Genomic DNA, 21,134 nt, shown 5'->3' with positions numbered 1-21,134 from the left:
GTGCATTAAAATGCATCAATAATCATTTTATAACCGCATCGCAGCCTCTGATTCATAATTGAAGTGCCTAAAGATTCCCACCCCTATTAACAACCACAAGACTAAATTCCTAACGCATGAAGGTAATAAAGGCTTTATTCAGTGTCTGAATTTATTAGGAGTTCATGTGTGAATTAAGCATACAAAAAGAATGTTAGTACACATTGGTGAACTGCTAGAAGCTCTGTTAGTTTCATTCTATCCATGCAACTTATGATTACCTATGTCACACTGCAATGTGATACTGTTACAACATAAACGGTTTCCGCAGCTGGAAATTACTGCTATTTTAATTTGCCAGTAAATGGCAGTCATTGCGATAAGATTAAGTGAAATTTCACCTCCGCATTTAACCCATCCGTGAAGTGAAACACCACATACACTCTAGTGAGCGCACACACACACACACACTAGGAGCCAGTGAGCACGCTTGCCTGGAGCGGTGGGCAGCCCAGTCCGCAGCGCCCAGAGAGCAGTTCAAGGACACCTCAGTCATGGACTGTCCGTCTGTGGAGGCATATGTGCCCCCTGATAAGTGCTATATGTCAAGCAGCCATAGAGGCTTGAGTGAATATCTCTCGTAAAACGTTTAAGAGAAGCGATTGAAAATTTCAACATTTCTCTTTTTGCCTTTTTGCAATATTTCACATTTTTCTTACTTTTAAAGGTGAGTTATGCATCTACATACTGTATCATATACGTAATTTAAATCGCAGATATAATATTTACACGTGATATATCTGAGTGTTCTGAGTGCTAGCATGTATGTTCCTGCCTCACCTCTTTTTAGACTAATGTGTAAAACTTGCAGCTGTTTTCTGTGGTGAAACAGAACAGATTTGCAGATGCTATTATTTCTAAATACGTTGTAAAGTAGCTTAAACTTATTTGCAGTAAACCTTCATGATTTTAACAGTAGTAAGGTGTTTGTGTTTTTAACAAGCGTCATGTGATTCTAGTAGTTGTATGCGGCATCCAGCACAATCCTGTCTGGTTAAAATCACATGTTGATTTTATGCTGCTTGGTTCATTTGTTATTCCTCCTTTGACAGGGAGTCTTATTCTGAAGGGCTATGTCTGCGCCGTGGCAGAGCTTCACGGGGCCCAGCAGTAAACAGACTGAGAGGTCACAGACTCCATCTTCAACTTGTATGAGTTATTTGGAAACACCGCTCACTGCAATATGAATATTCCTTTTCCGTGTATTACACTGACACATTCACATGCTCTGGTTCTGTGTATTGTGTAGAAGTCATAAGATTATAATAAAGTATGCTTTTTTATTCATGTGAATTTCATCAATGTCAACATGAGCCATATTGAACTGCACTTTCCCTATCAATAATGAACTCATTTCTAAGTTCAGTGGTAACTGTAGGATAGACCATTCTCTCATGAAGCCCTGTGTAATATAGGAGATAAAACATATTATTAACATGAAAGATGAATTAAAACTATGGCAACTGTCACAAATGAGGACAATCTGCAAAACAATGTCAGTGTAAGCTTTTCATTTTATTAAACAGTCACTAGGTGTTCAAAAGAAATCAAAAACAATAAACTCCCGATAGACCAATAGAAACAGGCAAATACAAGGGCTGCTTACACAGCATGATGAAGCAGAAGGACAAGATGATGAGAGGATGGATCTGCAGAAAAAACACAGTTGACTTTGATAGGCATAATATTCCAGAGCAGTGTGTCTGAGGGGGATCTGACATCAACATTAACACATGAATTAAAGCACTGAATTATCTTCATCTTCATTCAATAGTACATGTGTTATTAATTTAGTTTGTGGTTGTTAATCTACGACTTATTCATTTGTTCCTGATTAATGACTCATTACTTTCTGATTAGTTATTAATTAGTAAATGCCTTAATTACTGACAGGTCATGTACCCTTAATGTAAAGTGTTACCTGTAAGTTACACTCTTGCCTCAAATCACGTCAAGTTGTAAAGTGAATCTAAAATAAAATTGCACATTTGGTTTTTGACACTGTATGACAAATCATTATCTGAAAATATAGACAAAGGTATATAGTATAGCCTCGTAAAAAAGCTGAAATCTGTTGAGCCTGAATCTTGACCATACCTTTATCCAATGACTGGCATTTTCAAAAACTGAATGTCACCCTGCTACTAACTAATCTCAGAGCAAAGCTAAGAAAGCAAAGGTCAGATATGAAACATCCCTGTTGAAAAGCGTTACAATCATTATGACAAACTGGATGATTTTGCTTCCTAATGAGAACAGGCTTAACAGAGACCACAGCTTTCCTGCAGTACATGTTTAGATCCAATCAGAAATGGAACATCAATTCATCTTTGTGTGAGTCACAGGTCACCTGTTGAAACATTAGGATTCTTTACTATATGATATCAACCCACGAAGAAAAGCCAAAAAAACATTACTAAACCACAGAAAACCACCAGAAACATTTAGTGTTTCTATTTTTGAGCTGGGTGTCTTGGCTGATTACATTTACAATGAGGGGAAACTCCTGTACATTAGCCTTTGGCCAAAAAGGCCTACCCTGCATTATGATCAAGAGGGGGATAAATAGATGTTGTCTGTGTGGCATCTGTGTCGTGTTAATGGAAGCTATCTGCTGAGGTAAGATGTGACTCTCATGGAATGACTCTGAAAGATGTGTTGTGACCTCTACAAGTCTTCAAATATAAATATCCAACCAACTTTGAAGTCTAATGTCAGCAGGAAAAGAACACAGGAGGACAAATACTATAGCATAATCTATTTATCATGTCAGGCATTACATGTATTATTGAACAATCACATTGATTTACACATTGAATTACACTGGCATATTGTGATTGTCTACTGAAAATCTTATGTTCTGCATCATAGGCTATTGTACATAGATTATAGTTCATGACTAGCATTTATGTGCTTAAAATTGCAGAATCATGCTTAAGGTGGCAATAGTTTTAAAAAACTATAATTAACAGGTCAGAGAGTAACATATATACCAGGCCTGTATGTTTGATGGCAAGACTTTACATGCATTTTCTCAGACATTTTGTCATACTGGCTTTTAGTTGACTTGCACTGTAAGTGTCAATGTTCATAACTTGTAAAATGTTGAATTCACAGAAAGGAATGACAGTTTTATGTAATTCCCAGCTGCCTCCCCTTCCTTTGTGACTTTATGGCAACCACCCCCAGCTAACCCAACTGAAGACAGGCAGATAGACAGCACGGGGACAACACAGTCAGTGTTCTACACAGTACAATAAAGAAACGAGACAATGTGTAGATCACACCAGACACTGCATACAATATATTCTACCACAAAACAAAATCAATAAATCACAGTGTGTCCACTTTAGATAACACTGTGCAGATCAACTGGACCACTATTACCATATGATGGTGTTACAGATTTTTACAATGCAACAAAATGGCATACACTGAAGACTAGACAATATTACTCCATTCAGTTCAGTTAAAAAGTCACATTTTAAATATGGCTGTCACTATCAATGGCATTAGCAATCGAGTAATCTACCAATTATCTCTGAAAGTTAATCAAATAAAAATGGTCAAAGACTTCAACCTGAGCAGTAACAAACCATGCATAGCCTTTCAATGATTATCAATACATTTACTGGAAAAAAGGTAAATAAGAAAAAAGTTAGGAGAAAAATTTTAAATACCATATAACAAAATAATGCATGTGATTGTGTGTGTCTACAAGGTTCTGTTTTTTACAGTATGATAGACCAGTAGAAGATATAAAGCAGGAAATATCTTCATCACACCATGGTGCTGAGGGTAGATGTCTCCTCTGTCCTGCCCTGCTTGTTGGGCAGTGACTTAAGATACTCCAGATGGCGCCGAGCATCCTCTCGGTTGTGCCTCACATAGTAAACCAGGTAAGAGATGACCATGGTGAACCAGCCAAACATGGTCACCAGCATGGCCACGTCAGTGGTCCTCTTGAGGGCAGCACAAAGGTCCAGATCGGCAGCTACCAGTACAAAGGGCACACCGCGGGCCCCCACGTCCTCTGGCTCTGAGCTGTTACAAACCACTCCAGCCAGGGAGGAGGGCTCCAGCTGCAGCTGAGGCATGGCCACCTGCAGGCGGCAGTCACACATCCAAGGATTGCGGGTGAGGTTGGCCTGTGCCCGCAGCTCACCTAGAGCCTCTGGGTCCAGCGTCTCCAGCAGGTTGGAGGAAAGGTCCAGGCTGGTCAATGAGTCAGCCAGGCCGCGGAAGGCTCCGGGCTCCAGCTGGACCAGCCTGTTGTGGGACAGGTCCAACTCAGCCAGTAGAGGGAGCTTAAGAAAGGAGTCTGCAGGCACACTGACCAACAAGTTGTAGTCTAGGTAGAGATGCCGTGTCTGATTGGGTAGGTTGCGTGGAACAGCCAGCAGGTTCATGTTGCTGCAGCGCACCGCCAGGCCACTATCCCAACTCTCTGAGCAATAGCAGTTTTCCGGACATCCAGCCATCAGCTGCCGAAACCCAGACCCTAGGCCTGGTCACAAAAACATTAACAGTAATCCAAAATTATCCATATAAAACATTTTTTATAACATTCATTATGATATTTGTGGGATTTCTGCTAAATGATAATGTAAATTCCTCCAACTGGTATTAGCATCAAAGGCTAAAATTAGATTAGTTGCTACTTCAATAAAGTCTATACAGCCTGAATGATATAAAAAAATATATTGTAATTAGAATTTGCATAGTGACCAGCTTGTAACTTTACTAGTAGTGTTCTAATGAAGTTACAAGTTATCTAAGTGCTGCTTAATTTATAGATGTTAAAGGGTCTCACAGATTAGCAACTAGCCTGCTTCTACTCTGCCCTGACCTTAAAGTCATTTTGCTTTTATTTTTAGCCATTTGAAGTCCTACCGGACACCCAGTACAGACCCAACACTTGGAGCAGCAGGCAAGGCAGGGCCAGACGTAGCAACAGAGAGTCCAGCAGATGTGGCATTGCAGGACACAGGCATCTCCTACCCAGGGGGCACTGAGACACTGCACCATTAGAGAGAAGCAGGCTACTGAACCTGCCTCGCAAACATGACTGCAAAGAAACAAGCAGGACGCAGGCACAGGGAAACAAGTTATTACAATTGACACCCTGCTATCACTGGCACAGCTGATCGTCTGTAGAGTTATTCTGAGGGCAAAATGGCCATGTCGTTAAGCTTAATTATCATCAAGCAACTGTGTACTTAGTGTAGTTAGAACAAAGATTGGGAGTGTGACACCACAGCTGTGAGGAAATGACTGAGAGAGAGAGTAACAAAAGCAATACATGCATACACACATATATATATATATATATATATATATATATATATATATATAGCCTAATGTGAAGATCATATGTGCACCTTTTAAGTTTCACTTCTGTCATAATCAGTTCATATCACTCTCCTGCATATTCTTTTCATCAAGACCCCCTGTCATGTCTTCAAATAACTAAAGGGGATAGAGCTAATTAGTTTGCCACCACCGTTTCGAGATGAAGCTTATCTGTTTTGACATTCTGCCCTACTTTCTGAGTTTCCTAGTGTTGCCCACGGACTTTGTGCTGTATTCATTTTAAGTACATCTTAGGTCAGTGCGTCTCGCGTTTCGTGGTCAGTGAGTAATCAACAGTTCACTGAAACATAACACAAGGGGTATTCAGCACACTCACTGACTCTCACAGAGTGCATCCCTGTACCAGTGCTGACTTACCAATGTGATGGACCTAGTTCATAGTACAGGTCAGGAGACATATGACAGGATATCTCTGTTCAAAACTGCTTTTAAGATGTTCTTATGTCAAGACAAGTCGACCATCAAAATCTTCAGTTTTCTACTAGCTCACTGTAGTCCCTGAAAACTGACACATTTGCTTCACAAATATCAGGTTTCTGCTAGCTTAATTCAGTCCCTGAACTGGCCCACAGTAGAGTTAACACCATATTAATTTGTGTCCATTTAACTACATGACTATGAACTACGTCAACAGCAAATCTGGGTATGTTATTCATCCGAATAGAGCAAAAGTGGCCATGATTGTGGTTGCTCAGCCCTTAAGATCCAATGCTGTCATTAATGAGAGAGAGAGAAAGAGAAAGAGAGAGAGAGAGAGAGAGAGAGAGAGAGAGAGAGAGAGAGAGAGAGAGAGAGAGAGATGACCCATCAACGCTGTGGCATATGTGGGTATACTCAGAGATGCATTAAGGAGTAATATCTCCAGCTTTGTCTCTCTGTATTGGAGTGTTAGGAGCATATAGACAAGATTAAGAGGAAGGGGTAATGGAGTCTAATATATCTTATGTAGTAATGATGTCGGTAAAGAAAATATTGGTACAACGCATCGCTGAAAATTTCAGCTCCATAATTCACGTCACATTAAGAATGAATATTATGTATTTATCCAGACATGATCATTCATGGAGGCAGAGTTAAAAGAGACAAACGTAGTGCATCAGACAATAAACAACAGGCTTTCTGTTGTGCTGACTACTACTATAGGACTTCTATGAAATCAATGTATTACTATAGGGTGGTTACTATATGTGGTTATTTTCTGAAGAGATAAATGGAAAGACAGACACACAGAAGGCAAATAAATGTATATAGCTTTATCTCTCCATATATATATATATATCTTTCTTCTTTCTATACCACACAGACAGAGCAGCCTGCTTACCGTGTAATCTTTCGTTTGAATATTCTTCCCTTTCAGCCTGAATCCCAAACCATGAGGCTAATTCGTCCAGGAACTTTTTCTTTTCAGTCTCAGCATTTTGTTGCTGAGTTACAGACTCCGAGGAAACGACGCTCCAGCTGACAGATTGCTCCCTCACATGCTGGACTTCACACTGCCGGTCAGCCTCAGCCGCACTGGCTCCCGGGTACTGGACACCAGCGAGCCGCTTACAAAGCCGTGAAAGGCATGTCCACTCCATCCGCTAGACGGCGCCAGATCGCCTGCGCTGTCCAGCCTAATGCTTTGTTTTCGCTGACACAGGCGTTATGAGTTCTACAGGATCTCTCCATTAGGATGTAGGAAACCGAGAGAGAGAGAGAATTACATCCTTTTACAGCATCAGCAACGAGGCTAAGTGCCTCTGCAGGGCTAAAGGATCTAATTAATTAATTAACAGATAACAAGGAGTTGTTGTTTATTCCTGTTCAGGCATTTTTAAATGAACAAAAGATAAATACTCTGAATAGACAAATCATGTTTCAATGTTTTGATTGTTTTACTTTGTTATGGCCTTTGAAAGCATCGTGCCGAAACACCTTGAGCAGAAGTACGTGTGTAGAAGGTCTTAAACTACACAGCTGAAAGCGATGGTTCTTCGAGCGTTCTTTAGTAAAGAAAATGGTTGTATATAGAACCATGAACACCCAGAGAATCATTTGCATGATTAAGGAGTTCTTTGCATAATGAAAGGGTTCTTCACATTGAATCATGCAAAGAGTTCTTTGAGCATTCATGGTTCCACAGTGTAGCACAGCCTAGATCCAATAGTTCTTAGAAGAACCTGCATAGAGGACCACTTGTGTGTTTCAGTCAGAGGTGTTGGCTGTTTTGATTTTTCCATTCTTTTGTGCTGTCCTTCCAGAACATAGCTTTCCAGGGTCCAATGTTTTGTAGAAACCTTTTACCATTGTTTTAGCGTGGGGAGGAACCACACGCGAGACAGTCATTCTCGTTTATTTATTGGACAACACACTATTTATAGGTATAACACATTATAATCAATAGATAGATTGAAAATGAGGGATTCATCTAGCCATTACTAAGGATGAAATTTCAAGAAATACCAATGACAAAAAGTGACAGAGTCCCAATGATACAACTCTATATAATATAAGAAACATCACAGCAAACAAAAGGTGGTTGTTTTGTATTCAGTTGCCAGTAATTGTTTATTAGGCATGTTTTTAGTGCCTTAGATTATTGTAATGTTAAATGAAAATATCAGTGGAGTTCTCATGGCTGCTATCTTCACAGATGTCCAGGTTTATCCTAGTTATTCTCTTATTTTGAGAATGAACAGCACCTATAAGTAGGGTCTGGTGCTACAACCATGAAAACACAATGGGCACATTTGAACAATACAGACCTCATGTAAGTTCTCTGATTGTCATATGTCCAGGTATAGAATTTCCTGGAAAGATCAGGGAACATTCCCAAAGCCATAGAACCTGTGTGAAGTCTGTATCACTCCGATATGGCCATGTCTTCACACTGGACCTATGATCTCTTCCACTTGCGGAACTCATCTGCCTCCTCCCCCAGCATGGCCTTCACATCACCCACAGCAATCAGCAACTGAGCCAGGTAGTATGTTGTCATGACAATGTGCCTGCCGTGTTCCAGAGACTCAATGACTTTGAAATGCTGCAGCGCAAGGGTGAGGTCAGAGGCCAAAAAGACCAAGCCGCCCAGCATGACCAAAATATGCCGTGTGCGTGCCCCCAAAGTGGCCATGACAACAATGAGGAATGTGTAACCCCCTACAGCTGGGACGAAGACACCGGGGTCTGGAGAATTCTGCAGGAAGGGCAGCAAGTAGACATAAGCTCCACCAGTTACTCCCCACAGCAGTAGGTAGAGGATGTAGATGCCAAAGGAGGAATAGGTGTGTAAGGAATAACGTGAGGAAAGGAAAGAAAAAGAGTACAGCAGGTGGGCTAGAGCAAAAAAGCCCATTCCTGCAGGGGAAGTGGAGAGTATTGAGAAAGAAAGAAAGAAAGAAAGAAAGAAAGAAAGAAAGAAAGAAAGAAAGAAAGAAAGAAAGAAAGAAAGAAAGAAAGAAAGAAAGAAAGAAAGAAAGAGAAAAGGAGGATGAAAATGGTAGTTAGTATTTGCACCAATATTGAAAATGATACAGCAATCACCAGTGTTGGAGTGGTTACTGATTACTTCTCTCAAACTGTAATAGGATCACTTTACTCATTACATCATGGAAAAAAGTAATCTCAGTACTCATTACTTTACTCTCTGAAATACAAATATATCTGCACCCAATCTGTACCAATTGAAACTGAAAGAAGCAGTTCAGGAAGAGCTGCCTCCAAATAATATCTTCATCCCTAAAAGGTAAAGCTAACAGTGCTGCTTCTGAATAAGATTCTGGCCTCTTTAGATGAGGTTAAGTCTCTCTCCACTTAAACACAGAGATTAGATGCTTCCACAGACTACTTGTCTAGTTTACAGTGCTCAGATTCACAAAGTTGCAGTTTGCACATGTGTGCAAATCATATATAATCAATATAGAGGTTTGACATTTATGTTTTAAATGCATCACACATAACTGATTTTCATCTACTAAATACATAAGATTAACATAAGTAACAACATTCTTATTGTGTAACCACTGTAAATAATGTGGTGTCTCAGCTGAAAAAAGTAAGTTCATTCAATTCATTCAACGTCCATTCCGTTAACAGAACACAACATACAGATGTTTGGTCTTTTAAGGAATAGAAGTTGAATTAAACATTTTATTTCAGCACAGTTACCTTATTTAGACACCATTTTTACAGGGTAACAGTTACAAAAATTTAAATTGTAATAAGTTGTAATGTTGTAATGTAAAACTGTAATGACAACAGTGTAACACATGATAAAGTATTTCCACTTAGGGCCTGGATTGAAATTACATCCCATAGATGTTCCAAACAGGCACTATTTTTCCGAACAACACTGCACACAATGGTATCTTATCAAGTAAAACTGCTTTAAATGTAGACAATAAATGTATTATTTCTTTTAATATTTCTCCTGTTGAGGTTGTTGTAAGCATTTACCTTATTTCTAAACAATGTTACTTGTTTTAAGTAATTTTATTAAACAAAATTGGGGGATAACTTTGCTTGCATTAGGGAAAGTGCTTGAAACCAGCAAAAATATCTGCCTGTATAGTGAAATAATTTAACTCAATAAAATTACTGAAAACAAGTGAAACATTTCTAGAAATAAGATTGATAATCTTAGAATAAGTCCATAACTATCTCAAAATGGGAAATATTAGATACATTTACTATAGTTCTATAATCACAATACTGTAACGTTACATTGTACTGCATTACCCCCAACACTGTCAGTGACATTATATTTAAGTCCTTGCTTCTTTACCATGGAGAAAAAGTCCTGGCCAAATGAGACAGATGTCTCCACCAGCTGATAACAGCAACCCTCCGGCTACACCCAGCAGACTCCTCCCCCCATTGTAATTCAGTACCATAAGAGACAAAGAGAGCACAGGGGCGGACTTTACACCAGCAGCCAGGAGAGAGGGTGCTGATTCTGGGATCCACAGGTAGAAATACACTGCTGTGAAAGCAAAGAAAGGGAGGAGAGAAAGGAACAGAACACAGGACTGGAAAAGAAGAGATGAAATAGAGAAAAGAAAGAAGTATACAGTGATGTATTGTTTCCAGAACTAGTCAATATTAAGAGTTTTGGTCAATATTTATATCAGAACATGATAGCAAAGAAATACAGATGGTACTTCATTGCATTGCAACTGAATAACACACTCATTCAGACCTCATTTAGAGAGAACTTATAAGAACTTGTATTTGTGTGAGAAACAGGTGCTAAATTAGATGTCACCATGCCAACAAATGGATGTTATAGATGTATATAAGAATAAGTGAGGAAAATGTGTCTTCCTCTGTATATTAATATGTTTTGTCAGTCTTTACCGTGTTCCTGCACTGTTTGCGATCATAGGCATCTGTGTCAAGGATGTCCATCTTTCTGCCCTCTCTCACAAAGCAAAAACGTAAGGTACGTCCTCGACAGGGTCCTACGGTGCCTCCAAATGTCAGTATAAGAGGCACTGTGTATCTCACTGGCTAGGCTAAAGTTGAACTTTAGACCAATATGTGTAATGCGTTATCTGTCAGATTGTTCAGTCATAAACACAGTACAGTCTTCCCCCATTATTTAGGACGTGTAATCCTGTGGTGACATTGTCAATATGAGCAAAGGTTTCATGACTTAATAATGACTTAGAGATAAAGTCACTTAGGAAATGGCCTTCAGTTTCCTTTTTCAAATTCTGCTGGTTCTTTTTACTTGAGTAAGAATTTGTATACTGGAATTTAAGCTACATGTAATACATCTTATATGGACTTATGCAGCTATAGACTGTGGAACAGGAGAGACAATGATACTATCTACATGATTCATGGGTAGTAGTACTTCACTGGTCCTCATGAGGGCACCATAGAGATGGTCTGGTACCATGTATGAAGTGAAAGTAGCCATTTTGCGGACTGTAGATATCATTTTTACATTTGCAAACAGAGCATCAATTTATGAACAATAAAGAGGAATCCTCATGTTTAGTAGCTCGTTAAGCAGGTTATCTTACTACTGCATCTCTTTGACAGACACATTTTAGATCAGAAGTCAGTCTTTTGCTGAAGATCTGACTTCAGAATGCAAAGACTTTATCAAAGTTGTGCAATCTGATTAGCCTGTGTTGTGATGTGGTATCAAATATCCAACTTGTGCTTAAGATGGTGGTCAGTCTGTGAAATCACCTATAGGCCAGGTCCTATCTCTGAGAGGTCTGATTGGCTGAAGCATTGAACTGAGGTCAGTGGAGATAAAGCCACTGCTTTTGTTTACAGATGTTTCATTAATGTCCTATGAGAGTGTGAGAGGAAGACATGGAATGAGACTGAACAAAAATTAAAGCAGAGTAGACATACTGAGTAGTTTAATTATGTATTCAAAAGCCAAAGCATGATATAGATACTAGTTTAAGTATTTGAGTGGAACACAAGGAATGAGGATGAACAAAAGTCAAAAGTATAGTAGTATAGTATACATACAGTTGTGTGGCAAAGTTTGGGCACCCCCAGTCAAGTTTCAGTTAACACACTACAGATAACTACAGAGTTCTGTAGATGTTAGTGCACAATTACTGGATATTTGCTGAAATTATCCAAAAACAAAACATAAAAAGTACACTGTGCAAAAGTTATTTATTTAGGCAAATTTTACATTTATGTTTTTTTTCCAGTATGTTAAAATAAATAGAAATTGTACACTTACATTAGCAGAAATATGCCACATGGAAGTATATTCTCTGTGAAGAATATGTACACATATTTTCACTTAGAAGATCAACAAAACATTTCATTTCACCAAGGGCATTCAGACTTGTGCATACATCTGTTCTATGTACTTCAAGTAAAGTATGAAGTTAGTATATATACTATACAGGGTTGGGCTGTATCAGAATACAAGCATTGGGAATACATGTTCAGATTACAGAAACTAAGTATCTGTATTCAGTCTTAAAATTACATTTTGTAAAGGAGCATTCAAAGTACAGTTAGGTTTCCCATATTCTATGAGAATACTTTTAAAATACCCACTCACTAAACTTAAACCGTATATAGTATCTGTAAAAGAAACACTATCAGTGCTGGCTTGTTAACTATTTCAAAATGAATGCACAGAGTTTGAAGTTCCTGCTAAAGCCTGAGTAGACTGATAAACTAGCATCACGACCAGTTTTCTATCTCAGCATTACTGAACTTTTTTTGAGAGCTGATAGAATTTCACAAGTAATAAGCTTAGCATTATTGTTGGACTACATTTGTGCGTGCCTTTCATGGCAAGTTACATATCTGTAAATCACATAGCTACTCAGTTTACAGTTGGATTTGTCTGCCAAATTGTTTGCTTGGTTCACAGCTGTGGGATAATGGGAGCAGGAATGAACCAAAGTAGGCAATGAGAGCCAAAATAATGTTCATTTATGCTCTACATGTGTCATGTAACATCAACAGAAGAATTCCATGAAGAAAACTACCACCAGAAACAGCAAGGAACAGTGAGCATTAAATATAAAATAAACAGCAAATGTATTCTAAATGTGTTCTGAACACATTACTTTTTATGTATTGTAATGGAATATGTTACTGAATACCCTAACAGTGCGTACATATTTGCAGAACTGTGAAATTCTACCTGGAATGAAACTTGTTGAAACTTTTGCATACAGCTGTATGTATGTGTATGGACTTTGGATTTTTCTGGATTCGTGATGCTGCAGTTACAGATAAATATGCTCCAGAATTTGCGAAACAGTTTGTCAGTCTAGCATTACACGTTGTCTTGTGTATGAGTCAACACCACAGGAGTAATTATTAACACGCACTACAATGAACTTCATCCCCTCTTTTCCCATAATCCTCCTGCAATACTCACAACGCTGTTGATCAGAGAGAGTGGAAGAGCTTCAGAAGAGAAGAACAGAGAGCAAAGGGAGTGAGAGAAGTAGAGAAAAGGTGAGGAACTGGCAGGTAAGTGGAGGTTGTGAAAGACTTCTGGTGGAAGTTGGGTAATGAGGCCTTAGAGATAGATAGTGGACAGCGGAGGAGAGATAGACAATGGAAAAGTTGGAAGAAAGGAGGAGCCATGATGAGTAGGAGGAGAAAGAGGAGTCCTCATCTTTAGAAAAATGTTGATATTAAACTGAGTGTTCTCAAATTTTCAAGAGAGTTGAGGTCAGTGTTATTTCTGTGGCATGGCCCTTCGTTTAGGATGTCACTAAGGGCAAAGCCTGTATGCTATCATGTTTACTTCATTAAAATAACGGAATTAAAACAGACCTTTTCAATGAATCTGCAGTGATTATTTGGAAGATGATGCACGTGTAAAATTTATTGTAAGAATCAGAGCTTTAGGAAATTTCATTTATGTGCATATGTATACACTATATTGCCAAAAGTATTCACTAACCCATCCAAATAATTGAATTCAGGTCTTCCAATCACTTTCATGGCCATACGTGTATAAAACAAAATGACAGAACAGGGTTAGTGGATGCTGAGTCACAAAGAGGTCGCCAACTTTCTGCAGAGTCAATTGCTACAGACCTCATCAAACATCATGTGACCTTCAGATTAGCTCAAAAACAGTGTATAGAGAGCTTCATGGAATGGGTTTCCATGGTCGTGCAGCTGCATTCAAGCCTTACATCACTAAGTACAATGCAAAGCATCGAATGCAGTGGTGAAAAGCACCACCCCTGGACTCTAGAGCAGTGGAGACATGTTCTCTGGAGTGACGAATCATGCTTCTCCGTCTGGCAATCCGTTGGCGGTTGCCAGGGACACGATACTTGTCTGACTGCATTGTGCCAAGTGCAAAGTTTAGTAGAGGGGGGATTATGGTGTGGGGTTGTTTTTCAGGAGTTGGGCTCACCCCCTTAGTTCCAGTGAAAGGAACTCTTAATGCTTCAGCAGACCAAGAGATTTGGACAATTTCATGCTCCCAACTTTGTGGGAACAGTTTGGGGACGGCCCCTTCCTGTTTCAACATGACGGCGTACCAGTGCACAAAGCAAGGTCCATAAAGACATGGACAAGTGAGTTTGGTGTGGAAGAACTTGACTGGCCTGCACAGTCCTGACCTCAACCCGATATAACACCTTTGGTGTCCTTTTTGATGAAGGATTACTGTAAAACAAGATTTTGTGTTATAAATGAAAAAAATGTTTCAATTTTCTATTTGATACAATTTGATTTCAGGTTCTTAGTTTTCTTAAATACTGCTTCCAAAATATGTCATTCAGTGCTTAGAAATGTGCTATGTAGAACATATTTAGGTAGCCTTCAAGTTATACCAATTATTTTCACTTAGAAAAAGTTTGTTTAATAGTGCATATAACTTGTTGGGATTTTTTTTATTTATTTATTCCTTAATTCATTGTGTTTCTCTTCATTTACATTTACAATTACAGCATTTAGAAGATGCTCTTATCTCTTATCTTATCAAGAGCAACTTACAAAACTGTACAGCCATGACTGATATATCCTCACCCATAAGAGTTGGCATTGTAGGATATGGACATTTAGGTAAGTCCTCCCACCTTATATGCTCTAAAACTGATGCTGTTCATTCAGTGACCAAACACAATGGATTTGATCGTTTTCCTTCATGTCCAACAACTAAATGTAGTATGATGAGGAAAATTACTACAGAACGTATTTTGCTTGGTTTGAAGTAGAGAAATGTGATGTAGCTATACTTTGGATGAACATAAGAGCTTTATTTGCATACAAAAACTCTACTACTACAATGAATACAATGAATAACATTAACACAGAACAACTGATTTTCTGTGTCAGTATGTTCATTCTACCTTTCCCAAATATCTTTTACTGGTATCCTAGCATTGATTGTAGTTCTCATCAATACCTTGTTTGGCTAATCAGTTCGTTATGTTAAATCAAATATGTTGTTGTTGGAATTTATCAGTTCTATGCGATCGAGGCATTAAGGAGAAAACCTGAACCAAATTTTATTTTTCAAACTACCTCAAAAGTTCAAGAAAGTTGTGTTACTGTTTGCAATTAGTCTAAAGATATGTAGTGTTTTACAAGCAAAAACACTCTCATTGCTAAGATGAATGGTTTTAAACTGCACAGCAATGTGTTTACATATAATGTTTTTAAAGGATCAGTGGAAACAGAAAATGTATATTTGTATAGTGTTACTTATTTCATAAAATGGACATATATTAAGGCACTTAAAGTTTCGTGAAGTCTGTAATTGCATAGTGAAATTATTTACCACAATTCATCTTTATAGGTCAGTTCCTGGTGGATCGCATACAGAAAAAGGGGCTTGCAGCAGGCCTTAGTTTGGCCTTTGTTTGGAATAGAAATGCAGACAAACTCATTGAGTCAGTCCCTAAGGATCTGATCCTGACTAACCTGTCTGAGTTTACACAAATGTAGGCATGCTCATAGACTCACACATGAACAGATCTTCACATATATAAAAATTGCTTTCAATTTTTTTTCCCAGTTTTTTAAATTTTTTCTTGTGTGTTCCAGAAAGGCTGACCTGATTGTGGAGGTCTGTCATCCACAAATAGTGAAAGATTTTGGGGTTCGATTCTTATCACACGCAAACTTTCTGGTACTGTTATTTGATGTTTGGTTCTTGGTGTGATTATGGAAAAGGCTGAGATGAGAAGTATGAAATTATAATTACAGTCACAGTTTATTTCTTACCAACAGGTGGGCAGTCCATCTGCTCTGTCAGACTCTCAGCTGGACAAGGAGCTCCGGCTGACTGCAAAGAAACATGGCAAGACACTCTATGTGCCCAGCGGTGCTTTATGGGGCGGCCAAGACATCCAGAGACTAAATGACAGTGGATCATTAAAAGTAAGGGTCAACATTTGATTTGATTTTTGATATTTTAGGTTTTAGTTCGGCCAGCTTACTAAATTAACCCCATTTTAGTCCCAGGCTTAAAGCAGGGTCCACATTGTATGCATCTTTTGCAGACTGAGGTGCTTTTTCCAGTTTAAATAAAAGTTTAAATAAAAGGGATGCATTTAGCTCGCTGTGCATCTCACATTTTATTCACTCTACATGGCTGGCTTTTCTGCAGAATGCACACCTTGAGTTGAGAAAAGGTCAGCCTGAAGTGGTCAAATTCACTTCAAGTTGCAAACCAGTCATATCCAAACTAAGGCGGGTCTGCAATGGCCATTGTAATGGAGGAGGGATTCGTAGTTGCAGTTGCTGAGTACTGTTTGATTGCATGGAGAGAGATTTTCATAACAAACAAAAAGCAGCTGTTTAAAAATAAATGAATTAAATAGTAGCTCACTCTCTAAAAATGCAAATGCCAGAGCTTTCTGCCTGTATTCTGAAAAGGTAACAAGCTGGCACAGCTGATTGACAGTTACACTGCTATTGTAGCTTAGCAATAGGGAGATGCACAGCAGTGAAACAGTGTTTCAAAAACACTTTTGTGAACATTTTTCAGATTACATTAAAAATGCCACTTTAGCCCCCCCTTTAAGACTTATTATTCAGTGATTACATAAGCACCACCCCACCCGCCTCCAAAAAGCCCATTCATTTGAGCATGTGTGTGTGTACACCATAAGCCCCCCCAACACACTTTACTCTAAAGTGATGCACCCAGATGCCTAGTTGATTGCTGATGAGATTTCAAAGAAAGGTAACAAGTGAGAGACCCTCAGAAGAGACTGTACTGGAGTTTCAAATTGTCCATATAGTTTCTTTGTTCCTTTTTTATATTATATAGGAAATGTTACACCCTTAGTTTCTAGAGAACCTAAACATAAGACTGTTCAATGATGGGTGACTGGGGCACTGAGAACTTGCACAGTTTGTCTGGGAAAGTGTAATTTGGCTCTGTTCCAGGCCCTCTCCATTCGTATGTCAAAGCACCCCTCCTGTTTCCGCCTGGCTGGAGGCACGTTCTCTGACTGGGCAGGAGAGGAGGGGAGGTGTGTTTTGTTTCATGGCTCAGTGGCAGAGCTCTGCCCCATCGCTCCTAACAACGTGAACACAATGGCAGCCGCCGCCATTGCCGCATCAACCCTGGGCTTCCATGGAGTCACTGGAGAGATTGTGTCTGATACTGCGTGAGTTGCAAAATGTCTAACCACTGTTCAGGCTGTAGGCCTATCCCTACACCCACATCCCCCTCCTCATCTCTGCCTGCTCCCTATTAAATGTTTTGTAAGACTTGAGCCAGGGATATCCAATCTTATCTGCAAAGGGTCAGTGTGGCTATAACAAAGAAGAGCAACATGATCATTTTTTTAAAGACTGAGACTGATTAAACGAGTCGAATCAGGTGTGCTCTTCTTGTTTGGAATGAAAACCTGCACCCACACTGGCCTTTTAACTTTGGACACCCCTGACTTAAGAATTAAGTCTGCAAAACTTTTCAGTCATGTAGAAGATTGTTTCACAAAGCAGGATTTCTCAGTAAGCTGGAAAAGTTAAGCTGAAAATGAGGAGTGTCCAATAGGACGGGTTTTACCTTGGCCTTAAGCTACCTGGCTAACTGAGGAATCCTGCTTTGTGGAATACCAGGGGTGCCACAGCTGGGGGAAGAGTGGAACTGATTATTCAGGGCCCCTCGGTTGAGTAGGGATCTTTTTTTGGTGTGCCATTTTAAATTTGAAAAGTGCAGGAGTGCATAGAGGCGATATTTTCATGAGGCCCAAAAATTTGCCCACCGTCCCTGTCCTGGATCACTGAATTGTGTAGTTGTAGTAAGTCAACTTGAGTATTGGGAACATTCCCTGGCTTGTCACCTTAAAAAGTTCATGATATATGTTTGAATCAAATGCCAAGTAATGTATCTCTCAGTTAAACTAAATAAAACGAAATAAAACCCTACAATATCCACAAGTCTGGTCCTGGCTTACTAGTACTAGAAACTAACGATTATGCTAGGCTTCAGTGTGAACAGCAATGCTATAGGATGGCCCCTTTCTCAGTGTGGAAAGTATGTGTGCCCACTACACACAATTCCACTGATTTTCTAAATTTCTGCATAATTAAATCATTGAAATGAACTAAAGTCGTTCAGATTGATTTGATGTGAAATGCTCCAATCTAGAGAAATTTCATCAGTCAGAGCTGTTCACAGTGGTGGTGATAGGAACCACACGTCTTAAAAGTTTAATACCCCACAAGCTCCCTCTCAAAAAGCTATTAACCTAAATTGTAACTAATACATTACATGATGGTTGAGACATTGTTCATGACATTTGTAATAGGCCTTTGGCCTTAATATACTTTTTTAAAGTCATGGTGGAAAGGTTCATGTTGGGTGTTGTAAAGCACCCAAAGAAAACTCATTTTTTGGTTCAACCATTATGTTACCATAACCAACATTACATATAAAAACTCAGAAGACACTGAGTGCAACGGTCATTTCAGACAGCAAATGCAATGAATATTTACACTGCAGACATTGTGACACCTGGTTCCTATCAACACATTGTAAAGAAATCAGCATCTGCAGGTTTCTCTTAAATGGAGCATTTTACACCAAAACACTCTATATGACTTTTTTTGCATTTTAGTGACTGAATTAAGTAGAAACTTTGAAAAATTCCGCTTCAAGATATAGGTCAATCCAAGCGAATGGTTTTCTTTACAACTGCCTGGCCAAGATGACAGAGAAGATATTCAGATGTGAATTAAAATACATTCATTGATTTAACTGGCTGCTGATCTATATTATGGTTGTTATCCGAATTTAGCCACTTTAGATTAGCAAATACATGCAGAACCTGTGCATGTTTAAATCAAGCACCTTAAGGTTTCTTGTTCTATAGGTCTACATATTGTTGACAACTGATGTCTCATCAGCAAAAGGCCTGAAGTAGCATTCTTTTTCACTTCCAGTCTAGCTGATTACCACCTAGTGGAAGTTGAGGTGACAGGCCCAGATGGCTTCTCAGTGAAAACAGTGCGGCGCAATCCAGCCAAGCTAGGAGCTGTTACTGGCAGTGCCACCTACAACTCATTCTGGAGCAGCTTACTGGGTATGACTGCATGAACCGAAATGTCATCTTATTAATAGTCTGTAGAACCTGGGTATGTTTTTAAGATCTAATGTATTGTCTTTCAGTCTGCAAAGGTCATGGAGGGAGAGTGTATCTATGCTGACAAACTATCTACACCAACACACATCTTTCTTTTCAACTCTAATTTGAATGATCTTTTTCATCTGTAAAGCACTTTGAATGACTACAGTGTATAAAAGCTGCTATATAAAAAATCTTGCCTCTTTCTATGCACAGAGATCATTTCTATTCATAAGAGATCAAAATGGAAAATGTTAATAAATTTAGAAAATCAAGACATTCATAACAATAATATAGTCTTTAATTTCTGTTCCACAGCTGTGACACAAACTCAAATTATATGTGTGTACATTACAGTACATAAATTGCTCTTGCACATTCTACTAGATCACTATAGCCATAATAGCTCTTTTTAGCTCAAGCTCTCTAACCCTCAAACCACCAACCAGGCAAGAATTCCTTTCTTTGTTTTTTGTAACTGGTCATGTCTGAGGCAATTGTATAAGTGCTACTGTGGAAGTGCTATGCTGAAAACAGACTTCAAGGACAGATGTTTGAGAAAGGATTTATTCTGTCTTTAAGATGTTTACCTTGAGGTACTAAACTCTTTGAGAGAACAGGTATTTTGCCTTAACCGCCATAAAACTGGGACAAGCTAAAGAACATGCAAGGAGTTAGAAAGATCAGGTTGTTGCAACAAAATTGCACAGTATACTCCAATACTAATTATCAATAAAATGCCTTGTCTTGATATAAGCCCATTTTTGGTAGAAAAAATTACTTAAGCTTTATTCTCACTGACCTTTTTGAAGCAATGTACTGGAGTATTGAAGAGAACTAAGAAAACGATCTGATTGAATTAACATGTTCAGATTTAAATGTCTTTCTAGTACAGTCACTCAGTCTACAAAAACACGTGGAAGACATCAATAAATATAGTAGCTCCTCACAGTAATAAGAATTCTATATCATATAGCTTTCTCACATAAATATCTCTCTTTACTCCTCAATCCCAGTAACTGCAGAACCAACAGGCAGGGAATAGGTCAGGAGTGCGTTAGCAGTGTGTGTGCATGAAGAAATGTTGCAAAAGGAGGTAAAGCGTGTGCATGAGCAAGTGCATGTGTATAGTGTCAGTTTTTCTCAGGCAATTCAACTGAGTCAGCTGGTTCAGCTGGGTCAGCTGGGTCAGCTGGCAGGCTCTTGTTCTTGTGCGGTACACTATAAGGCTGGCGGATATTCACGCGGTCTTTCTCAGCTTCCAGCTCTTCATCGTATCTCTCATCCTCATCCTCAGCCTCACTGTGATGGGGGGAGGAGTGGAGTGAGTGGGCAGGGGAGGGTGGCACTGAGGCAGGCCGTGGGTAACGGAAGCCTGTGGTCTAAAAGGGGGTGAAACAAACAACAAAATTACACTCGCCTAGTGATGAATGGGAAAACATGGTATGACAAAAAGCCTGTGAAATTACAGGATATTTATTTCATAAAAGCTACACTGTATGCCCAAAAGTATCAAGACACCCTTTTCAGACATGAAAACTCAATGAGCTGTGAAAAAAACGATCAGTGATGAGTTTAAAACCATTCTCCTGAGGGGAAACATGAATTATATAACTCACTGAGTTCAGCAATTTTGAGCCTATTTACGCCTTACATATACTTCTGCGGGATTTGATTGACATT

At 39.0% G+C, this 21,134-nt stretch overlaps 4 protein-coding genes across 8 annotated transcripts in view; 1 reads left to right on the top strand and 3 right to left on the bottom strand.

Annotated features, from left to right (window-relative positions):
* Nucleotides 1-1,565: 1,565 nt before the first annotated feature.
* On the bottom strand, nucleotides 1,566-7,211 carry lrrc3cb (leucine rich repeat containing 3Cb). Of its 2 annotated transcripts, none has more exons than XM_017684658.2 (3): nucleotides 6,734-7,211; nucleotides 4,933-5,107; nucleotides 1,566-4,546 (listed from the first exon to the last, which is right to left on the bottom strand). In XM_017684658.2, exons 2-3 carry the CDS (start codon nucleotides 5,015-5,017, stop codon nucleotides 3,819-3,821), a joined length of 813 nt encoding a protein of 270 aa, XP_017540147.1. In that variant the 5' UTR covers nucleotides 5,018-5,107; nucleotides 6,734-7,211; the 3' UTR covers nucleotides 1,566-3,818. The 2 variants fall into 2 exon arrangements, with proteins under 2 accessions (XP_017540147.1, XP_037400453.1); XM_037544556.1 differs by having other exon boundaries at nucleotides 4,951-5,107.
* Nucleotides 7,212-7,933: 722 nt separating this feature from the next.
* On the bottom strand, nucleotides 7,934-10,907 carry tmem86b (transmembrane protein 86B). Its single transcript, XM_017684672.2, has 3 exons — nucleotides 10,750-10,907; nucleotides 10,178-10,421; nucleotides 7,934-8,751 (listed from the first exon to the last, which is right to left on the bottom strand). The coding sequence occupies exons 1-3, from the start codon at nucleotides 10,798-10,800 to the stop codon at nucleotides 8,291-8,293; spliced, it is 756 nt and encodes a 251-aa protein (XP_017540161.1). The 5' UTR covers nucleotides 10,801-10,907; the 3' UTR covers nucleotides 7,934-8,290.
* A 2,328-nt stretch (nucleotides 10,908-13,235) lies between these two features.
* On the top strand, nucleotides 13,236-20,140 carry aspdh (aspartate dehydrogenase domain containing). 2 transcript variants are annotated; one of them, XM_017686826.2, is made up of 8 exons: nucleotides 13,236-13,356; nucleotides 14,814-14,928; nucleotides 15,665-15,809; nucleotides 15,913-15,997; nucleotides 16,099-16,248; nucleotides 17,263-17,486; nucleotides 19,270-19,409; nucleotides 19,496-20,140. In XM_017686826.2, exons 2-8 carry the CDS (start codon nucleotides 14,874-14,876, stop codon nucleotides 19,531-19,533), a joined length of 837 nt encoding a protein of 278 aa, XP_017542315.1. In that variant the 5' UTR covers nucleotides 13,236-13,356; nucleotides 14,814-14,873; the 3' UTR covers nucleotides 19,534-20,140. The 2 variants fall into 2 exon arrangements, with proteins under 2 accessions (XP_017542315.1, XP_017542308.1); XM_017686819.2 differs by having other exon boundaries at nucleotides 13,253-13,371.
* The window catches only part of gys1 (glycogen synthase 1 (muscle)), a 17,611-nt gene continuing 16,477 nt past the window's right edge, over nucleotides 20,001-21,134 (bottom strand). For all 3 annotated transcript variants that reach the window (XM_017686802.2, XM_017686811.2, XM_037544710.1), the window contains exon 16: nucleotides 20,001-20,833. In XM_017686802.2, coding sequence (XP_017542291.1) covers nucleotides 20,585-20,833 — 249 coding nt within the window. In that variant the 3' untranslated portion in view covers nucleotides 20,001-20,584. The remainder of the gene's footprint in view (nucleotides 20,834-21,134) is intronic.

This window comes from Pygocentrus nattereri, chromosome 14, assembly GCF_015220715.1.
Source record: "Pygocentrus nattereri isolate fPygNat1 chromosome 14, fPygNat1.pri, whole genome shotgun sequence".
In the NCBI taxonomy this organism is placed as follows: domain Eukaryota; kingdom Metazoa; phylum Chordata; class Actinopteri; order Characiformes; family Serrasalmidae; genus Pygocentrus; species Pygocentrus nattereri.
This window is presented reverse-complemented; position numbering and strand designations above follow the sequence as displayed.

What these genes read in the sequence shown, in the direction of transcription:
- lrrc3cb (XM_017684658.2), bottom strand. Translation starts at nt 5,017, where the DNA reads ATGCCACATCTGCTGGACTCTCTGTTGCTACGTCTGGCCCTGCCTTGC. An exon ending in GGGTCTGTACTGGGTGTCCG is followed by an intron (nt 4,547 to 4,932) that starts GTAGGACTTCAA and finishes TTTTGTGACCAG; the next exon opens with GCCTAGGGTCTGGGTTTCGG.
- tmem86b (XM_017684672.2), bottom strand. Translation starts at nt 10,800, where the DNA reads ATGGACATCCTTGACACAGATGCCTATGATCGCAAACAGTGCAGGAAC. An exon ending in GCAAACAGTGCAGGAACACG is followed by an intron (nt 10,422 to 10,749) that starts GTAAAGACTGAC and finishes CTTCTTTTCCAG; the next exon opens with TCCTGTGTTCTGTTCCTTTC. An exon ending in GCCAGGACTTTTTCTCCATG is followed by an intron (nt 8,752 to 10,177) that starts GTAAAGAAGCAA and finishes CTTCCCCTGCAG; the next exon opens with GAATGGGCTTTTTTGCTCTA.
- aspdh (XM_017686826.2), top strand. Translation starts at nt 14,874, where the DNA reads ATGACTGATATATCCTCACCCATAAGAGTTGGCATTGTAGGATATGGA. An exon ending in TGTAGGATATGGACATTTAG is followed by an intron (nt 14,929 to 15,664) that starts GTAAGTCCTCCC and finishes TCATCTTTATAG; the next exon opens with GTCAGTTCCTGGTGGATCGC. An exon ending in GAGATTGTGTCTGATACTGC is followed by an intron (nt 17,487 to 19,269) that starts GTGAGTTGCAAA and finishes TTTCACTTCCAG; the next exon opens with TCTAGCTGATTACCACCTAG.